This window comes from Colias eurytheme, chromosome 18 (genome assembly GCF_061535395.1).
Source record: "Colias eurytheme isolate Ceu_HAF_F1 chromosome 18, ilColEury1 Martin Lab GWU primary, whole genome shotgun sequence".
NCBI lineage: Eukaryota > Metazoa > Arthropoda > Insecta > Lepidoptera > Pieridae > Colias > Colias eurytheme.
Window position 1 is genome coordinate 2,396,149 of NC_142997.1, and position 23,277 is coordinate 2,419,425.

At 36.9% G+C, this 23,277-nt stretch overlaps 1 protein-coding gene across 2 annotated transcripts; it reads right to left on the bottom strand.

The window, feature by feature from the left end:
- Nucleotides 1-678: 678 nt before the first annotated feature.
- Nucleotides 679-22,019, bottom strand: LOC149900471 (uncharacterized). Of its 2 annotated transcripts, XM_090112091.1 has the most exons (10): nt 21,898-22,019; nt 21,218-21,360; nt 20,756-20,882; nt 7,262-7,379; nt 6,802-7,088; nt 6,339-6,515; nt 4,963-5,139; nt 4,523-4,702; nt 2,557-2,650; nt 679-2,283 (listed from the first exon to the last, which is right to left on the bottom strand). In XM_090112091.1, the coding sequence occupies exons 1-10, from the start codon at nt 21,956-21,958 to the stop codon at nt 2,199-2,201; spliced, it is 1,449 nt and encodes a 482-aa protein (XP_089968217.1). In that variant the 5' UTR covers nt 21,959-22,019; the 3' UTR covers nt 679-2,198. The 2 variants fall into 2 exon arrangements, with proteins under 2 accessions (XP_089968217.1, XP_089968218.1); XM_090112092.1 differs by lacking the exon at nt 6,339-6,515.
- Nucleotides 22,020-23,277: the final 1,258 nt, after the last annotated feature.

Consider the following 23,277-nt stretch of genomic DNA (forward strand, 5'->3'; position numbering starts at 1 on the left):
CAATTAATTACGGCGGCCATCGTATCATCTTTATCACAGAGGTCAAACAGCTGATTTGTTGACGTCTCTCTTAATAAATGCGTGTTTATACACGGAAACTGCGTGTAGCTTATTTTAGCAATGTAGAGTTCCCATTATCATACTACAAAAGACTAAAGAGTAAATAAAATACTAAAGATAAAATAAATATTTGGAGCCTAATCTTGACTGCATGACACTCTCATTAGTGTTACGGTGCATTTACAACAAACGAACATAGGGCTATATCAAGAGCATTATTTCGTGATTTTTTATTGTAAACGAAAACTCTTATTTAGTGTTTAGAGTATTAGAACATTTCATATAGGTAATCTTTTCAACGCACTAAGAACAACGACAGAATGCTATGCCCATAATATAATATATACTTGTGCATTTACTTTCTAACCCCACTAAACAGGCATGTTTAGTGGGGTTAGAATGAGCATTCGGACGTTTGAAGTAAATGCACCGTTAGGTATATTTTTCAGGGGGTTCAATACGTTCGTTAATTAACTCTCATTGACACACACAGCTGTGTAGGAATCTTAATTCATAGAAGGGATTATAAATTATAGGACTAGGACTTTATTACTTAAATAAGTACCTTTATTATAATTTAATTTTGTTTATGAATTGTAGAGAAAAAAAAACACCAACTTAGCACTTATAAAATTTATTGTTGATATATTTACACTGTAACATTATAAAAATGCCTTAAAAAGTTTATTATGACTCACAGTTACATTAACTTATCGCTATGAAACATTATGCATTTCATTAACACATGAAATAAATAATTCATTCTAGCACTACATGTAGTACATCATACATGCCACGTTTGACTTATTGCACAATTTGGATTAAATACGTCGAAAATTTCTGTTTCATGTATAAAAATACTATATTTATTGTACGTTATTCTTGAAACACAAAGTATAAAGTTTCGTCTTAGGCTCTATATTTGTGACTGAATTATTATACGAGTATTACCTAGTTGTGATGTAAGTAATTATTTACATAAAATTAATCTATCTACAATATTAAGTCTATTGGTAATGCTGTCTGTAACATTCCACGTGTAATACATACGTAGTAGTGTTTATGTTTTGTTAATTTATAAAGGCTAGGCATTTGAAAAAAACTGGAATGGAGAAGATAGGATTAGTGTTTATAAGTAAAAACAAGTTAGAGATCTTAAGCCCTATGGAAAACAAACAAAATAACTTCGAACGGGGTTCAATCCTATAATGAACTTATTGTAAATAACATCTTGATTATGGCACTATGTAACTGTTTTGCAATTGGAAATTTCCCCTAGCTTTGCTAAAATACAATACATACGCAACAAAGACAACAACAAATATTTTTCTGATTATCTTATATTTTAGAAGACCTTTAACGGGTCAATTCATAAAGAAAGAAATTCCGATAGAACAAATAAACACGAGAGAAATTTATTACAATGTGCAAATAATGATTTTATTTATATTGAGTTTATAATTTTTATGACTCACATTAAGTACCTACGATATAACCTCTCTGTTTTGGGTCTTTACTTCTTCCGTTTACATGTGGATAAAGGTAACAAATTACTGTTTACTTCCTGTTTTTGTTGAAGGCACGACTTATACTTACTATTCGCAGTGTTCAGTGGATACTGGATATATTGCTTTCTTTAGATATTTAGGTACGTTACTGCATTTTAACTATGCGTCAAGCTAAGAACCAAATTATTATGAATTTTCAATTGTTTATACACTACTGTTAGACGTAACTTTTGATTTAATATTTTTGTGGATGAATAATAATTGTCACTGTTTCCTGTCCGAACATGTTTAGCTGTCGAATACTATAAATTGCCGCGTTCCTTGACTCGTGGCGCATTCGTACGAATCGTGCCTAGGGGCTCGGACGTTGTTTATACGCGACGTTCGACCCAACTACCTTCACTTTGCTAATAGTCGTTGACTTGCTGCGTTTTGTTATCAACTACCTACATCAATTAGGTAGCTGTGTAGAATCGCAGTACATTCTTATTACATTTCAAATTAATATTTAACCCGGCCTCGCGTGTAATTTCTTACACTACATTACTATCGAATTTGGGATTTTGGTGTGTGTTTGTTACATTGAAGTTCGTATCTATCTATATAACTATTTCTATGCGTCCTCAGTCCCTACTGCCGGTCGACCAAGTTGGACTGCATGTCTAACTTCATGGGATCGAGCTGACCAGCTTCTACACATGACTTGCAGCAGAGCCTGAAATAGATATATATTTGAGATTTATAAATAATTATTCATTTCTAAATTAGTTTTTAAATTACTTTAAGAATTTTTATTGCCTTGTTTTCTTGCTTACTAATCCATAAGTGAATCATGTTATAAATTTAACGAATTTGTAAAAAATAAATTTACGGTAAAGATAAAAAAAATATAATTATAGGAAAATTCATAGAGGGGGATTATTGATGATTATTGATGGAGATTAAAACAGGATAGGCTTCGTAAGTCTTAGAAAAAAAAGGTAGGTACCTAGAGTAATATTTACGGCAGGAGTTACTGCGGACGATGAGGCTGCAGTCGGCGAAGAACGGGTTGTCCTTGCACGTGGGTGGGATGTACAGACCTGCAAACACTTTATATGTAATACCACAGATAATATAATACTATACTATACCTATATAATGACTCATGAATATACCAGTAAGTAAAGGGTGTCTCAGCGCCGATTTTAAACTTTAAACACGAATTTCTCGGCAAGCTGCGGGGTTAGCTGGAGGGGAGTGGTAGCGTTCGATAGGTGACGAGTGCGGATTTTTTTTGTGGCCATGGCGCAGTGGTCTGGTACCTACGCACCGCGCGTACGCAGTAGAAGCGTACTTATGCAATACGTTTTCGTTGAGTGAAAAACGGTGTAAATTTGTAGTCGCTATGAAATCCACTGTTTGAGTGATGCCCCGAGTACTCAATTAATTAAGTCGTGAGGAGAGAAGTTTAGAGCGACAGGATGTTTACTAAATCATTCAATTGGACCACGAAATAGACCTGTGCGATCGATTGAACACATCGACCGCGTCGCCGCTGCGGTCACAGAACATCCAAGACGCTCACTTAGACAACATGCTGCCTCTTTAAGCCACCATCGGTAACTTTTTTGTACCTCAGCTGCAAGAAGAGGATATTGACAAGTCTGATGTATGGTTTCAGCAAGATGGGGCCACAGCCAACACTGCTAGGGTCTCCATGGACGCACTAAATGCGTCATTTCCGGGAAAATTCATAAGCCGCTCTGGAGACATATTGTGGCCACCCAGATCTCCCGATTTAACCCCCGCTGACTTTTTTTATAGGGTTGTCCCAAAGCAAGAGTTTTTGATACCCCTCTTACAAATTTGGAGCAGTTGAAGACTAAAATAACGACAGAAGTGAGAGCCATTTCAGCGGAAATCCTTCGGCGCGTCTCGGCAAATTTGCGTGTCCGATTTGAAGAGTGCATTCACCGCATATTATAAAAATAAAATCCGCACTAATACACTTTAATTTACTACAATAAAAATATTATGAATACAATTTGTTTTTTTTATACAAATTTTCAAAGTTTAAAATCGGCACTGAGACATTATGTATTTGATAACCAATTTTGTTGGACATAATAAATTTTTATTTTCGCATTATGACTTGGATATAAAAAGTTAAAACCATAACAAACTCAAAATACTATAAAAGTAAGTGTAAGAACGAGTCCTAAAGAAAATAAAGACAGTTCTGTTCCCCTTCAATAAAGAATTGAGTTAGTAATTATTTTTTTTGAAAAATTAATGATGCAGAAATTTTGAACAAAGCTAAACACAAGAGTTAATTAAAAAGGAAAATATATTTCTACTAGATTTCATGCATCAAAACACACACAGAAATGGTTAGGGAGCCAGGTGCAAATTTGGTTAACTATTTCCTCTCAAGAGATAATTCGTCAGACGCATGAGAGTATAGTATTATAAAGCCTCGTGAACGTCAGCTGGCGCTCGGTTGGGGGGGTGAGCGGTTGTAGCCTCCCACGCACATAGGAAAAAAAATACATTCATTCATTCATTTCCTCTCAGCTAAAAATTTGTCAAATTGTAGCTAACCCAATATCTCAACGAAAAAAAATAGTCAGCTGGTTACAACATGGTGTATTATACGTCAGCTGGTGTCTCGAACATGAAAGTTAAATTTAAAGAAAAATTTATTTTCCGTTATTTCCTCTCAAACAAAAATTTACCTGATGATAGCTTATATGTAACTGTGGATAAATATATATGTCAGCTGGCTGTATCTTGGTGGAAAAACCGTCAGCTGATACGGGAGGCTACAACCGCTCTTCCCCCCAACCGAGCTCCAGCTGACGTTCATGAGGCTTCATAATACTATACTTTGATGCATTTTACTAATTACCGCTTGAGAGGAACTTGGTCATAAAATCTGCTGCTGGCTCCCGGACAGGTGTGAAATGTCTCACCCTGCGGATCGCCGGGCGGGTTGCAGCGCTGCAGGCAGGCGGCCTCGGAGCCGAACCGGTTGGCGTTGCCCTCGCAGCCGCCCCAGATGAACTGGGAACAGCTTCGTGTGCCCGCGTCGTAGCCCCAGCGCAGGAAATTGCCCGCGCACGACCCGCGCGAGATCGGTTGGTTGCATTGGTCTAAAACAATAAACAAGTAGACTAACAATCACCCTCAAAAAGTGTCCGAAGCAAAACACTGCCTACGCGTGTATTAGGCAGAGTTGTCTAACAAGCGATATATTCGTCTTTGAACAATACTATTTGAATAAAAGTCAATAAAAATACATCGAAAATTTTGTATCAATCAATTTGTGGCAATATGCAATAAGCCGACGCGGTTGAAATCTGAATAAATGACTGTACTACTGTATTTTATTAATTATTTCCATACAAATTACCTTCAGTCTTCTCAGGTTCACAATGTTGTTGACAGAGCTCCAGCGACTCGAAGTTGTTAGCGTTGCCGACGCAGCCGCCGAAGACGAACTGCGAGCACTGCTCCCGCGCAGAGTCATAGTACCAGCGCACGAAGTAGCCTTGGCAACCACCCTTCACCTTTGGCAAGTTACACGCGTCTGTAATTTAAAAATAATATTCTGATCTACATATTATAAAAATAAAAATTTAATTCAATAGATAAAAACTTCCAAACCGATTTTATAGAATATTTCTTACAAAAACTTCTGTAAAATATAATTAAAACAAACTAGTTACTTTTTGGTAAATCTGTTTGATAACAAACAGATTTTATAATACAAACCATAATGTTATAATGTTCTACATTTTATAATCGCCAATAGTCCTCAAAAATGTTCATGAGGTACCATTATTCTAACACTATAATATCAAGTTGAGAAACCGAAAACGACTTGTTTAATGTAAAGTTGTTCATTGCAGTATTGGTCTATTACTTAGAATAGGTGAATGAATGAATGAAAATGCTTTATTGCTTTGAAAATACATAAAACAAAGATAAGACTTAATATAGAAATAGCAAAGGGCGGCCTTATCGCTAGGTAGCGATCTTTACCAGGCAACCCAACAATCAGAGGAAATATAACAATATAATGTGGGTGAGCAAAAATAAGGCAATACCACAGATTAGATGTAATACATAGTTGTTACACATTAATAAAATGTACCAAAATAAACATACATAAAGCAAACATAAGTACATACTTACTAATCTATATAATCTTATATATAAAAATGAATCGCAAAATGTGTTGGTAAGCGCATAACTCGAGAACGGCTGAACCGATTTCGATAATTCTTTTTTTATTATATTCCTTGAAGTACGAGGATGGTTCTTATGTAGAGAAAACGTAAACATGTACCACGGGCGAAGCCGGGGCGGACCGCTAGTCTTCTTATATATAAAAATGAATCGCAAAATGTGTTGGTAAGCGCATAACTCGAGAACGGCTGAACCGATTACGATAATTCTTTTTTTATTATATTCCTTGAAGTACGAGGATGGTTTTTATGTAGAGAAAACGTAAATGTGTACCACGGGCGAAGCCGGGGCGGACCGCTAGTTAATATATAAAAATGAAATCCGTTTCGCGTTGTCACGGCATCACGTGTGAACGGGTAGACCGATTTCGATAATTCTTTTTTATTATATTCCTTGAAGTACGAGGATGGTTCTTAATATGTAGAGAAAACGTAAACATGTACCACGGGCGAAGCCGGGGCGGACCGCTAGTAATAATATAAAATACAGAATAGGTGTTAATAAGTGGAAAATTGTTTATATATAATGATTAATGACCTTTGGGCGATGGGTGCACGCACACAGCCTCGCACTCATCCTGACTATTGAACCGGTTGCCATTGCCCTCGCAGCCTCCGTACAAGAAGCGCAGACAGTCACCGTACGTCATGTCGTAATAGAATAGCACAGAGAAGTTCCTGCACGTACCGCGGTCGTTCGCCAGAGAGCACGAAGCTAAATACAATAAATATGTACTATAGAAACATAATTTATATATTTTGATATGACAGATCTGGATCGTTATTGGAACTTTGTTTTTCATTTCTCTGTATTTAATTCTTCTTTCTTTTTTATTTTGTATAAAATTCCGAAAAAAGCAGCATAGAAATTTTTTTTATACATAATAAATTGAATTTTACAGAATAAACAATTAAGAAAAGTTTATCTTATGGAAAAAATTCACCTAAAAATATTTTACAAAAGCTTTTGTGGTTATTACAATGGTATTTACAAACACTACCTTGTTTATTTTCAGTAGCATCAGTACAGTTAAGGAACTTCTCGCCGGCCGCTTCCGTGACTCCATCTGGGCAGCAACCGTATTTACTAGTAGAGCAGTCGCAGCCAGCACCATCGGGGCCCTTTGCTGGAGTGACTTCGTCCCCGCAGCATCCGTACTTGGATTGGTGACACAAACAGCCCTGTAGGTTTGGTCCGGTAGCCACTGTAACTCCGTCGGGACAACAACCGAATTGATACGTGTGACATCCGCAGCCTTCAAATTCAGGACCTTGAGCTGGTGTGTGCCTAAAAAAATGTATTTTTTTTTGTCAAAAATAACTTGAAGTAATTATTTTGAAAGGTCTGTCGTCGTAGTGATGAATGACCTATCTGCTTTATGATACCTATCTGCTGTGTGCTTTATACTAAAAAAAGATTTCAATTAGTAAATCGCTATAAGTATCTACTATAATTATTACCTGTCTGGACAGCATCCGTGTTCAGTGTATTTACATCCACATCCCTCGTTGTTGGGTCCTCGAGCTATCGTCTTGTTGTCTGGACAACAACCGAAGTGTGCGTACACGCAGCCACAACCTGGAAATAATATTTTACTTTCGTTAAAAATGCAATTGTGAACATTACAACGGAATTTTTATAGCGACTATATACAATGCAAATATACCTAAAGTCAAAAGAATTATTAATAGTTGGTAATAAACAATCTGTGTAGGGAGCCTATGTAACCTCCCCCTTCCGTTGTTGAAGCCTCTGTAGAGTCACTTTCTGTTGTTGAACTCTCTGTAGACGCATTTTCTGTTGTTGAACCGTATGTAGATCCACTTTCTTCAGTGGAGACAGCTGTGGAACCACTTTCTGTTGTAGATGGTTCAGTAGATCCATCAGTTGAAGAACTCTCTGTTGAGCCACTTTCTGTTGTTGAACTTTCAGAAGTTGAAATTTCTGTTGTTGAACTTTCCGTAGCACTTTCAGTTGTTGAACTATCTGATGAAGTATCTGCTGTTGAAGCTATAATATAATAAGAAAAATATCATTATCTGTCTAATAATAAAAAAATAAACATAATATTCAAAACTACCTTCAGTTTCAGTTGAATAAGTTGCTGCTGTTTCGTCGATTCCGCTCGATGTTAATAATGAAAACAAAAGATGCTTCGTAAAATATAACATATAAACACAATTTTGTTTTAGAGGTCTAAATACCTACCGGTAGAAATGCTAGACTCTGTGGAGCCTGATGAAGTCGTTTCAGTTCCTTCCGTAGATCCAGATTCAGTTGTTTCGGTCGTATCAGTTCCTATGTTTTCAAAATTTCAAATTCAATTCAAAATTAAATAGTAGGTACACACCATAATTATTATCCATTATGAAAATGTTATATATGTATTTATAGGTTCCTATGCTTAATAAAGTAGTGAGTAGTTACAGAAATCCTATCTGATCCCACTGTCAGGATGAATTTATAGGAATTCTATATTTTGCAAAGGATATTTTTATGTAATAATTCCTTCAGTACCTGATTCTGTACTTCCAGTCCCAGAGCTCTCAGTCGTACTAAATTCGGTTGACCCACTTTCACTTTCACAATAATTCTTAGAATAGCTCATTAACATCGGTCTAGTTATTATCTGCCTATGCGAACAATAAAGGGTTGTGCCGCGTGGTTATGATGTCTCACTCACACGCTGCAACTATCTCGCTTCCACCTACTGGAGAGAGCGAGCAAGGTGATGGACGAAGCTGTATGGGGCGAAGGATGCCACTTTGTATTTTTTTAGTCTGCTTATGTGATTCGTCCGTAGTAGATGCGATTTCTGTGCTCCTCTGTGTATTGACAACGCGACTTGGCTTTCTTTTTGGACTGATTTTCTTCCGATTCTGTGAACGTGGCTCGAAACTGGACTTTGATTTTTGCTTGCGATTTGAATTTTCAAGATGAGTTCGTATACTCACGAAGAATAATATGCTGACATTTTGATGTGTTACGGGTTTTGTCAAGGTGTATCTGCACATGCTCGTGCGGAATACTTGACCCACTATCCTGACCGTCGTGCACCAGATGTTAGTGCCTTCGAAGGGACCTATCGTCGCCTTAGAGAAACTGGTTCGATTCTAAGACGACGAACAGACGTCGGTCGGCCATCTGTCCGGGATGAGGAAGACGAAGAGGAAAATGAAATTAAGCGATTTTTTCGAATGGATCCCACGACATCAACAAACATTGTTGCCCGAGAACTTGGTCTGTCTCAGTGGAAAGTATGGTTCACAATGAACACTTCAGGATATTACCCACATCACTACACGCCTGTGCACGTGATGGAAGAAGGAGATCCTTTAAGAAGACTAGATTTTTGTAGATTCATGTTGAATGCGGATCTGGAAAACCCCTCGTTTTTCAAAAAAAATTTATGGACAGATGAGGCCAAATTTGATCAAGACGGTATCACAAACTACCATAACGCTCACTATTGGGCTCCGAAAGCACGTGGCAATCCTAACAAGAAGAATCCAAAAAATCACAAAGACGATTCAGTCTTAATGTGTGGATGGGGATAATTTCAAATAAATTAATTGGACCATACTTCCTTCCGGACAACCTAAATGGTGAAAATTATGAGACCTTTCTGCGCCAACATTTAAGCGACCTACTTGAAGAAATACCCCTGACTTTGTTAAGAGACATGTGGTTCCAACATGATGGCTGCCCTGCACATTACAGAAGAAGTGTTAGAGAATTTTTTTTATTTTTTATTTTTATTTTTATTTTATTTGCAACACAAACACATATAACAATAATATAGGTAGAGATAAACTACGATAACATGGCGCGCCCCTCCAAATTACTGTTTCAATGTGTGTAGTGACATCCTTACGAAGGAGTTTGTATGTAGTTGTACGTATTCGTCTTTAGTACTTTACGTCCAGATTTGTTGGTCAACTAATCATAAGTTGCCGAGCGCCCAAGACAACGCACGTGTCGTTTTCATAGAATACGTCAGTGCAGCGCCATTACTAATAATAATGAGCGATTAGAGCGTGACTAGTCGAGCAACAAATCCGTGGATTTGTTTTTGTTTGACGGCCGTCTCATTACGCACACATGCGTTGTGAATCTTGGTGGTGCATTGTAAATATTTCACAAATACTTTCAAACGTTTTGAATTTTGGAGGGGCGCGCCATGTTATCGTAGTTTATCTCTACAATACTTATTTCACTTTAAACCTTAATGACTAATTATTGTTATTGCAATAACATGTGTTGACTACTAGACTATAAATTACAATTGCCACATAAATAAAGAGTTATCAATATACTAACTAATTGATAATAGGTAATTTAAAAAGGGAAATGGTATAAAAACTACAAGAGACAAGCTTCTAATCTATTGCAGGACTTGCGACAGCATAGTAAGGTTATCAAATAGGCATTTCCGAAATCTAATAATTTAGATGAAACCGTTAAGAAAGTATTCTCATAAATTTGATTTGGATTATTTCTATATTTTTTATATGAATCAAATAAAAGGGGGACCAAATCATACTTGCATATTCCAATTTGCTACGAATGAGAGAGTTAAAAAGACAAATATAAGATTTAGGATTCCGGAAACCCTTACATGAACGTAAAATAAACCCTAGTAATCTGTTACATGATTTATAAATATGTGTATAATGGTCCAAAAATGAGAGTTTGCTATCAAGAATAATTCCTAAATCACGTACGTTTGACTTCCATATCAGTTTTTTAGCATTTATAGAATAATTATATTTTATTTTTACTGCCGTACTACCAAATTCCATAACATAGCATTTATCTACATTAAGAAACATAGCATTTGTATTGCAATTGCAATGCACACCAATTTTTTAATTTATTCAAATCATTTAGTAAAGGGCCCAGATTTGAGCCCTGAGGAACGCCCGTTAATACAGGTATAGGACGAGAATAACTTCCAAGTATTCTAACTATCTGAGATCTATTTAATATATATGTAGGAGTATTACTGGCTGGTAGAAGTATTACTGGCTGATGAGAATTACATCGGAACGAGATTTGACAACTGTCGATCTAGCGGAGCGTCGCGTCGATGGTCGGCTGGAGACGTTGCTTGGTTACAAACGAAGAACGGCTAGAGCACCACGTTGGCGACGAATCGCTATTGTTCCGAGTAATCTTGTGCATTGTTGTATCGAAACTAATTAAAAGCGATTGATCAAGTGATTCCCTAATTACTAGCGCATAGATTTGTGCGATTACATAACATTTGTTTGTAACATTGATGATTCATTTGTTTCCACCAACATTATAATTTACTGAAGATATGGGTGATTCTGATGATTATGGCCATCCGCCCATATCAGAAGTGGGATATACCATGCGCTAAAGGCCGAGGAAAACCAAACACTTGACGAAAATAGCGCCTTGAAGTTATTAAGCAATATGGGAGTCTTACTCGGATGTTAGCGACGACGCAACCGCTAGCGCACAGTCTAGTGCAGTAAAATTTGTAGATTTTTATCCGAAAGATGTAGACATGGATGTAGAAGGTTGGTGTAAGATTACAGCTTATAGTACTGACTAAAAATTTAAAGGGATTTACTTTTGGCTCTTACCAATGCAATGATAGGCTGCGCCGCCTCTTGCTTGACAAAGTTAAATTTGAATGAGCTCACATGAGAGACTGTAAAACAAAGTTTAATGGCCAGATTTTGTAAACCAAAATTATTTCAAGACTACTTTGATGAAATACCTATTGCATTTTCAAATTGGAACAAAAGAAACCGCAGCAGAAGCTGGCCTGCGCTTATGGAATATGATCGAAACTATACCTAAAACCCGAATGCCAGAAGATGTTATAACTGAATTCGTCATTATATCGGTCTTATGTAAGAAGGATGGTTTGATACGCCGTGAGCTAAACGCATAATATACTGTCACTACCAAACCTCAGCTATTTAGAATCTTAAGAGGCATTTTTCTAAAGCGAAGATCGGAGCTTGAATTCCAAGAGCCTAACTTGAAGCAACCTTGAATTGTGGACTCAAGATTTCCAATGTCATTTGTCACCGGCAAGCCGACTGTAAAAAACGTCTTTGAGAAGATTCTTCTGGGATGACTAAACAACAAAATCCGTTAACTGCAACACGTGCTCCCGAGAAAATTGCGACCGTAATCTTGCTACATATGCGGTCAAGCTGGACACGTAGCAACAAATTGTAACGAAAGAGGATGATGTCGGTTAAAAAGGAGGTAGAGCTACTACAAAATAAGAGGTTAATGTTTGCGAACAACGACTGTCGAGTGGCATCTTGAGGCCGTAATCCGGTGAGTCAGTCCCCTTTTTGTTTGAAAGCGGGTCGTCTTGCTTTTTGATAAAATAGAGCTATCTTAGTAAGATGCCAGATACTGTGCGCAGTGATCTTGGGCATCTTACGGGCAAGTAGAGCGTGTGATGCGCACTTTGAAAAGTTTGCTAACGATTATCTAAAACGGTCCCAATAAAGCGTGGCGTGACATAACATCTGAGATCGTGAAATCATTGACCATGAATTGTCGAAAGTTGGTCGAAATTCATGCAGAGCAAGACAATCCGTAACTAATGAGTAATCTGTAAGCATTGTTTGCATGAAGTCTACTTAACTATGTTGGCACGTTGAGTGAGAACAGTTATCGAGTAATGTGGTGTGTGAAGGTGGTTGAAGGGAATGTCGTCCGGGCCATGCAGCTGATAGCGGCTGGTCGAAGTGACACATTTATCCGATTCAACCATAAGTGTTCTTTGGTCGAAGGGACAGTGTCGTCCGGTCCATGCACATGGTCGAAAGAACACACCCGTCCGGTCCAAATGATACTGTGTAAAAATTGGTCCTAAGGATAGGACATGCCGATAAAGCGAGTGCATTGTTTGTTGTGTGAGTAGAAAAAGGTGCCGTCCGGTCCATGAGTGGTCGAAAGGACACACGCTTTTTCATTCTGAGACAATTACCTATTGTTGTATGACCGTAATATTACGTAGTAGACGTAGACGACGACGACGTATTAGCTTGTCAGGATGGGCGAGCGGGTAGATATTGACAGATACCCGTCCGATGGATTGTGTTATTGTTACAGGACTGCAATTTGATGCGCCCGAGGACGGTCGATAGTCAGAATGGCCGTGTAGGAGTATTACTGGCTGGTAGAAGTATTACTGGCTGATGAGAATTACATCGGAACGAGATTTGACAACTGTCGATCTAGCGGAGCGTCGCGTCGATGGTCGGCTGGAGACGTTGCTTGGTTACAAACGAAGAACGGCTAGAGCACCACGTTGGCGACGAATCGCTATTGTTCCGAGTAATCTTGTGCATTGTTGTATCGAAACTAATTAAAAGCGATTGATCAAGTGATTCCCTAATTACTAGCGCATAGATTTGTGCGATTACATAACATTTGTTTGTAACATTGATGATTCATTTGTTTCCACCAACATTATAATTTACTGAAGATATGGGTGATTCTGATGATTATGGCCATCCGCCCATATATATGAAGAGAGCCAGCGCAGCAAATTACCGCGGATTCCCTCGCAGAATAGTTTACCAAGTAGTTGCCTATTATTAACCTTATCGAAAGCTTTCCTAAAGTCTGTGTATATAGAATGGATTTGTACTTGACTATTTAACGCCCCATGAATAAAATTTGTATATTCTAAAAGATTCGTTGTTGTAGATTTTTGTTTCACAAAGCCGTGTTGTTTCGTGCTAATAGCCAGTTTGATAAAAAAGAATATATATGATCATACACTAAAGCCTCTAATATTTTTGAAAAACATGAAAGAATGCTAATTGGTCTATAATTTTCACAGTTAGTTACATCACCATCCTTATGCACAGACCTGTGCATAAGGATGGAAATCTATCTGGAAAACTGCTCACGTAGTACCTGTACTACGTGAGCAGTTTTCCAGATAGTCGGAAATTTACCTTGATTTATTGAGAGGTTATAAATAATGTAAAGAGGTTCAACAAGACCCTGCATGCACTCTTTTATAAATAAAGGGGATATACGGTCAGGACCTGGACCCTTATTAATATCGATATTTTTAAGATGTTGTTTTATGCTTAGTTTATCTATTTGAATATTGTGCAATGTAAAATTAGACCTATCGACACTATCAACTTCTAGTATGTGATTACCTGATGAGTCTTTTTCCCAGACAGATGAAAAGAACTCTGCGAACATATTACTTATTTCAATATCTGTACGTGCTGAACGATTACCCAGAGTAAGCGTGGGAGGAACGGACGAAGAGCGTTTTTTGTTTTTAATGTATCTAAGACCAAAAAAAAATGTGTGCGTGTACTAGAGTACACACGTAAGAAGTGAAACTTCTTTATGACCTTATTTTTCAAAAAATAATTTACTATCTACACTAATATTATAAAGAGGAAAACTTTGTTTGTTTGTTTGTTTGATTGATTGTAATGAATAGGCTCATAAACTACTGGACCGATTTTAAAAATTCTTTCACCATTCGAAAGCTACATTATCCACGAGTAATATAGGCTATATATTATCACGCTAAGACCACAGATTAGAGAATAGTTACTTCGTAACTAAGACCAACAGGAGCATAGCCACGCGGGTGAAACCGCGCGGCACAGCTTGTATACAATATTACAGAAATACGTTAGTCTAACACGCTCGTCGCTTCGCTCCTCGCTACCTATTTAAATACAGTCAAAACCGTTTATGGCGACATCGTTTATAACAACATACCGGTTAAATTGACCAAAGGTCCTTGCTGAATGTTATATGACCGCCTTATCGAAAACATTGGTTTTTACGGCATTGTTTACTACGACATACCGCATTAAGCGACCACATTTGGTTAATATTTTTGGAGAATTATATCTGTAGAACGACCGGCTCAGCTGTATTGTAAACAATTTGAATAGGTAACTGTATCCACATCTGGCACAGTATAATAGTCAATGGCTATTATCGTAAAAGTAATCAAAGTTTAGGGTCTTTTGTAATTCTTAGAAACAAAGCACATGCATATTTTGATTGGACATAAAGAGTTTGAGGTTTATTCTTATAAATATTGAATTCACAAAATCATATATGAACACCAATCAAGCAAACACGTGTTAACGTGAGTCATAGATTTATTAATGTTTTAAAAAATTCAATCAAAAACTGAGGTTAACTTTAAATACAATTTTAGAAAAATAAATACCACAATTAAATTATAAATTATATATTATATTATAATTATATAAATAATTTATAAATATATATATAATATATAAATAATATAATTATATATACATATTATATTATATAAATTATTAAATTAAATAGATACCATAATTCCACCCACGTGTTAGTGTATTGAAAAATACAATCAAAAAGTGAGGTTAATCATAAATAACTTAGAAAAATAAATACCATTATTACACCTAAGTATTAGAAAAATTGATGTAATTACTTATTTAATTTTTATAAATTCACTGGAATTAGAATTAAAACAAACCCTTTGATTTTGCTGATCACTTTAATATAACATGTATATAGTCACGAGTACGGCGTAACGCAAAAATGTCACGCGCGCGGCGTAACGTAACGCAAAAATGTTACACAAAATTTTTGTCCACCCCCGATAAAGAAGTTTCACTTCAAAAAGTTTTGTAGATTGGGGTAAAGATTCTTCTATTGATTTCTTATAGTTACGTTCACACGTTCTGATAAGGCGTTTTGCTCGCTTGCGTAAGAGGGAAAAAGTATCATAGTCCATTGTTAAGCATCTACAGACGCTCCGATTTGGTTGGTGCCAACCATCCGACCACGACCAAATCGGAAAGTGTAGAGAGCGGTCGGTCCGACATAATTATTATTAATATTGGTTTGACGTGGTCGGATGCGCCGGCGATACCGACCAAACCAACTTCCTATCCGATCCAACCAAATTGGAACGTCTGGAAGCTTTGTTCCGACCAAATCGGCTCATTCCATAGAGTAATATAGGTAATTGGCTCATTCACATTCGCAACGCCGCCGGTGTAGGACGTCAACATGAACGCCGAGGGAGTTACGGTCACCGAACGTGACATATTAATAAAATTGCTGGAACTATATAAAGACTTTCCCTGTTTGTGGGACTTAAGTAACAAAGATTACGCAAATAGAGATGCCAGAAATCAAGCGTATTTTATTATGTTAGAAGTATTAAAAAAAATTGACAGTGGGGCTACATTAAAAACCTTAAAAAATAAGTTGTAAGAGCCGCATATGACTGTAATTTTCTCTATTTCTATAGTAGAATTTAGCCCATTCTCTTCGTACTATGGTCAACTGACATATTACTCTATGGTCAACTGACAGCTGGAAGGCCAACCGTCGGACAATCTGTAGCAATGTTGGAATGGTTGCCTTGTCGGTTCCGATATGGTTGGCACCAACCAAATCGGAGCGTCTGTAGATACATTTAGACATCAACTAACCTAACCTAACCTAACCTAACCCCCATGGACTTTTACGTTTGGGGGCATATGAAGAGTCTGGTGTACAATGAGCCGAACCCGATTCCATCTGTTGATATTTTACGACAAAAAATTATCGATGCAGCCAATAAGATGAGGAACCAATTAACAACTGGGGTAGTCAAGAGTTCTCTGCGGAAAAGGTTTCGAATATGTGTTCGCAATAGAGGAAGACATGTTGAGCAGGAACTGTAAAGTTTTTTAGAAAAATAAATTATGACAAAATTTATTCTGATGTTGTACTTTACTAACACTGTCCCATGTTTATCCCCGATTTCTTGGAATCTACGAATGCTACCTGAGGTTATCATACCTTTTTACATAGCTAAGAACATGCACATTGCACATGTTTTTAAAAACATCTGCAGACACATTTTCATAGAGATTTTTTTCAATATCTTTGTTTAAAACGAGTTAACTTTATGTGATACCTGAAAAAAAAATGTGATACAGAGCTATCCAGGGGAACTCGTACAGGCCAGCCACATCACCACGAATGATACGTGTACCTTTTTTTTTTTTTTTTATAGTGGAGAATGCATTTAGGCATACAGGTCAATTAAGGAAAGCTGGCATGTTCACAGTACTCACACTTATGCAATTTCACTTACAGTATGTTCAAAAATAAATGCGACTCTAGTTTCATTTTAGACTTGAATTGTAAAATGGGTGCGTTGTAGATAAATATATGCAAATATAATTACATACTTATGAAAGCTCTTATAATTTACCTGTAAAATTATAATTTAAAAGTAAATCAATTGATGAAGTTAATTATTTATTATAATAATAATCAATTGGATAAAAGTATTAGTAATCATTCAATTATCAAATAATAATTAAATTTCAGGTCATAAAAACAATACAAATAACACGTGCGCTTACTCCCAACACACGGCTTGTTGTTTTGATAATGATTTAAATAACGGGCGTTTTTTTAATATTGTGATAACTCTGATTATTAATTAGTAATTTGATTTTTGAAAAAAAAATGCCGTTTTTAGTCAAAATTTATATTTTTCTAACAAGATCCTTATCATCCAAATTTCCACCTCAGTGAGAAAAATTGACATATTTTCTAATGAAAATGAACAAAAAATTAAATGATTTTATTAAATACTGTAAAATAGTCTATAATTCTTCCATTTACTGTATCACAAAATTCTTCATAGATTTTTAGATATTCGTACTACACCAATTACATCACCCTGTATTTATAAACAATTGCAAAATATGACACATACATAGGCCGGGAGATACTGACACAAAATTTCGGGTCATTTGTAACAGAATGGCGGTTCTACAGAGGTCTTATTACGCAATGACTAAAAGAAAAATGATGGTCAGAACTCAGAACGCTGGTACCGGTGGACTAGTCGCGTGGGCGTTAGTCGAACTCGTCGGATAAATAGTGAAAGTCAAACGATTTGTAACACAAAAATTTTAGAATTCACCGATAGCCCATAAAAAAGATGTAGGCGGTAGTGTCATGCCATACTTTTCCGGTGTAACTTACAGCCCCCCATACCGACGTGATGCGTTGATTAAAAAAAAAACAATTCAAACATTTGTACCAGGCTATCTTTTGCACAGGTAATCATCATCGTGCAGACATTTACGAAAATCGCCATGCCATACTTTTCGGACGATTCCAAATGGCCACCATACCGCCGAAAACGAGTGTGACTAACGCCCACGCGACTAGTCCGCCGGTACCAGCGTTCTGACCATCATTTTTCTTTTTGTCATTGCGTACTAAGACCCCTCTAGACAGCCATCCTGTTACAAATGACCCGAAATTTTGTGTCAGTATCTCCCGGCCTAACATGTGCAATGTGTAAATGTGTTGACGTTCCAGCTCTTCTTAATATACCTATACCCAGGACGTATAATAAAACAACAGAATGAAGTGCAGAACAGAACTGACATGTTTTATTATTTGAAACATATATATATACTAGAGGTCTGCCCCGGCTTCGCCCGTGGTACATATTTCGCAATAAAAGGTAGCCTATGTCCTTTCTCGGGTATCAAAATATCTCCATACCAAATTTCATGCAAATTGGTTCAGTAGTTTAGGCGTGATTGAGTAACAGACAGACAGACAGACAGAGTTACTTTCGCATTTATAATATTAGTATGGAATAGATTGTCTAATCTAAAAATGAACGCCCCTCCACTAAACTTAATAATTGTTTCAATGTGTGAGGACAAATAATTATTGAACCACTTTATATGTGTGCGCGCGTCGATTCTACTGCAAACTTTGACACTCGCGCACTGATTTGTCAACTAATCGGGCGATCAGTTCAGGTGCCTAGCATTGTATGGCGGGGAGAGCGCGCTATGTACGGAATGACACGTCCGTTCTGTCGTGCATCGCGTCATTTTGTAGTTGGCCAACTGGTCCTGTCGTTCGGGCATAGATGGGACTGGAGGACTGAACGACCAATGAGGCAGACCAATTTGTGTATATTGCGTCTATACACGTACTTTGAATGTGAGCGTAAACACAGTGGAGGGGCGTTCATTTTTAGATTAGACAATCTCTACCTATATCACCAAACCAGCCAGTACAGTAAGAAGTTCACATATAACATATTAGATATTATTTTTCTACACCCCCACTATATCTAACAATGTTATATTGATAAGTGTACAATAACATAAATATGCTGAACCCCCAGTTGTAGTTGTAATCTTCACATCGCCAGAACATAAAACTGACAACTTTTCACTGTTTGCAACGATAATTTCCTGTTTCTGATCATAAGACGCATTCATAACCCAACTTTCATTTGCCGTAAGGTGTACACTGGCTCCATAGTCAATATACTATGCATTTTTATTGAAATTCCCGCTTTGGAACACAGCACTAAAAGCATTAGACTGCATTCGGGGTTTTTCTTTGGAGTTCGACGCGTTTTCGTTATTTGTACATTGATTTCGATAGTGTCCTTTTTGTTTACATCGGTAACATGTCACCAAAGAGTATACAATTACTACGTAAGGGTGTATTCAGAAAGAAAGCTTGAAACTTATAAGCGCTTGTCGGCGCTTGTCATGTTCATATATATTTTCCTTTGTCTTGCTTGTCAGCGCAGGAAAATATATGAACATGACAAGCGCCGATAAGCGCTTATAAGTTTCAAGCTTTCTTTCTGAATACGCCCTAAGACATGTCACTGTCTTCACCTTGACGTTTGATTTTGACGGATCGACAATGTTACCAACATTGACATTTTTTCTTGACGCCATTTTATTTTTCATGTACTTCGAACGAGCTGCGAATGCTCCGCCAACTTCATCATGTTCCTCTATGGTTGACTCCATGTCTAACAATTTCGACTTTATAGAATCAGCCGTTATGTTAATGCCTGAATGCTCTATTGCCATGATCATCGGTGAAAACCGCTCTGGTAATCCTGCTAATAACAATGAGCCTGTCCACTGGTCATTTATTTCAAAACCTGTGCCACATAATTTTTGAGCCGTGTCAATTATTTGAGTCACATAGGACGTCATTGAACTGCAGTTTTCCAGTCTTATCGAAATTAGATTCCGTAACAGATTTATCCTTCTTGAAAAAACGTTGTCATCGAATAACTGTTGTAATTTTTCCCAGAGTTCTTTTGATGTTCTTACACTTTTTACATGTACAAACAAAGACGGATCGATTGTCATAATCAGCTTTTTTCGTCATCTGCAGCTACTACGCTCGCTCCTTCTGGCTTTACACAATGTTTCATGCCTTCAAGGATTAGGAAATTCTCTGCCGCGAAGCACCACTCGCTGTAATTTTCCCGTCCACGTAATTTAGGTACATTTATCAAGTAAGTAGTTGGCCGCCATCGTAATTCCAAATAAAAATTTTATTTCACGAATATCCAACAACACAATGAAAAAACGTGTTGAAAAAAGCTTTTTAACACTCGTACCAAAACGAAATTCTTGTTAAAAAAAACTGCTTTTTTACTGATTCTCTGGGCCCATAACCTATAATAAAACAACAGAATGAAGTGCAGAACAGAACTGACATGTTTTACTATAGGTTATGGGCCCAGAGAATCAGTAAAAAAGTTCACATATAACATATTAGATATTATTTTTCTACACCAGGGCACTCGGGGGAAGAGCCCTGGGTTATGTCGGACTCACCCTGCTGAGTGCAGGGTCCTACCGACTAAACTCCACTGTGTTCCGCCGAGCCGCTTTATTGACGGGGCCGCGGGTATTCGGTAGAACCGCGTCCGCAGACCCGTCAGCGGCAGCCTATCTCCAGGCCCAACGCGAATGTGGCGGGAGGCCGCCAGGTCTACCTTCCTGGGGGGGCGGCGTGAGTGGAACACTTCTCACGCCGCCTCTCCGCACCGGATGATGGATTATATCCCCGTTCCATCATCCGGTGATGATACGTGTACCTACCATTGATGTCACCGCAGGAAGCTGGTAGTAACTTTAATTGTGGATTATCGACTTTCTTCTCATTCTGGAAACCGGACATTCCACTTCTGTCATCTGTGCCTGATAAGGTAAAATCAGAGCAACACACCTGTTGAATTAATTTTGATTGTTATAATACAATAGTATAGGTACATATTAAATAATGCCTAGTTGAACAAACTCTCAACAACAACTAATATTGCTTTCCAAAAATTAGGCAGGCTATAGGTATTTAAAAATTCTAAGGGCTTCACTTACAGATAAAATTAATCTAACCAATCAGTCAAAACTAAGGTCTAAGGTCAAAACGTTTACCTTTTTAATAAAATATGAAGGATGTTTTTATGATGCAATTTTTTTTATCTGATATACTTAATAAGAATACTAATAATAATATTATGTACTGAGAAAATAATTAAAATATGAATAAAAAAATTGAATAACCTTAATTACTCTTTCTAATTGAATGTATTCAATACCACAAAATGCTTCTAAGAACATCGTCGCAGTTTTCGGACTTTTGTGGTAAAATGCTAATTGTTTTGCCTCTTCACATGACGTGTAATCCATACAGTCACTGCACGTTTCTGGAAAAAAATATACATATTAAAATACTGGAGCTCGGAAATTCTCGCGTTATCATTATTGCATGTTGTTTCCATATTTTCAAGTTTTGTTTTGCTTAGAGTTTAGACTATATTACCTATATTACATCTTTCACCAAGGTTTGATTATTCCATTATGAGAGTCAGAGATTTATCTACAGCGAGCTAAAAAGAGCTAACTTAAAGCTTTCCACACGCTGATTACGTAAAATAATTATTATAAAATCGTTGACGCATTTATTTCTGTTCTTAAAACTATTGTGTATTTGTGTATAACCCTGACTGATAACGTGCCGACTTTTGCCATTCGCACGCGATTAAATTCATAATCTGATTAATCACGTTATTTCTGTCTTTAAATTATATTTAACTTATTAATCAGGTTAATTTATAAATTATTTATATAAATATTCATAATATCCAACAATAATAAATATAAATAATAAAGTAAGAATAAAAAATTACTTCATTTAAGCTCAATTCGATTAACATGTTTTAGCTTTGTTAATGCTTACTTACTCAAAGATAATGTTATATCAGCCGCATTTAAAAATACCGCCAGAATAAGAATTCCGAGCATTTTTAATGAATAAATTTATTTTTGTAGGTACACAGAACACATTCACGCCACTTCAACTCTGAGGTCTTACTACCGGGCGTGTACGGATTGAGGAAAATTATAACAAACTTGTTCTATGGCTTATTTTACTGTTTATATATGTCGTGGCTATATCGTAGATTTGCTCATTTCATGATATGATTGATCATTTCACGAAATAGTCGCATTTCATGAAATGGCCAACATAGTTTAATCAGATCGTTAAATCGTCAACGTTTCACGATTTGGTCATCCACATTTGGCCAGATCGTATAAAATATGGAGAGTCCATAAAATATTAAAAAAATTCAGAATATTCTAGGAACTTGTTTATTGTCATTTAAGTTAGTGCCGCGGCAGCGGCCGGCGAATGCCAGAAGCGAATCGTTTTTGCAATAGAAAACAGCAACAACAACAACAACAACAACAACGCACGAGCCGAGCGAGCAAAGCGAGCGTGCCGCGGCAGCGGCCGGCGAGTGCTAGAAGCGGATCGCTTTTTAAAAAACAAACAATTATAATAATATAGAAAATGCGTCTTAAATCCTTTTAATTAATACACATTTTTTCTTCAATACATATAAGATATCCACATTTTCCATAGTACCTACTCGAATCTCTTCGTCGTAAATTCTTTGCTATGACTTTCTTCATATTGTTATTAAACGAATTATGAAGTTTTTAACTGCGAATAATTAAATTTTCGCCAGCGGCCGCTATCTTAGCACATAAACACAGAGCTTGCAGCGCCTCTACCAATAATTAATGTAACTATTTTACGATATGATCAAATAATTTTGATCATTTCATGAAAAAACCGCGCGTTTAGTTGGCCATATCGAGAAACGATTTCTTATCATTGATGTGCTCAAACCACATCATGATGTGGCCAATTATAGACATTCGATCATTTCATGAAATGGCCTAGGAAATATGGCCACGACATATATAACAATTTAAATGTTATAATCGAACATATAACATATCGTAATTATAATCAATATTTCCGTGTAAACCACGCCTGGGCCCATAACCCAGAGGTCCGTGGATCGAAACCACGCTCTGCTACCAAAAAATGTGTATCACATTCAACGGATCGGCGGCCGTTGATACACACTTTCCAAAATAACAATAATTAAATATCACCGAAATCAAACCCTAGGTACATACCTGATACCACGTTGCGTAGAACATAGGTACATAATATTATGTGGTGTGTCGGTCGGTCACATGTAATATCACTACATAGTATAAAACAAAGTCACTTTCTCTGTCCCTATGTCCCTATTTCCCTATGTCCC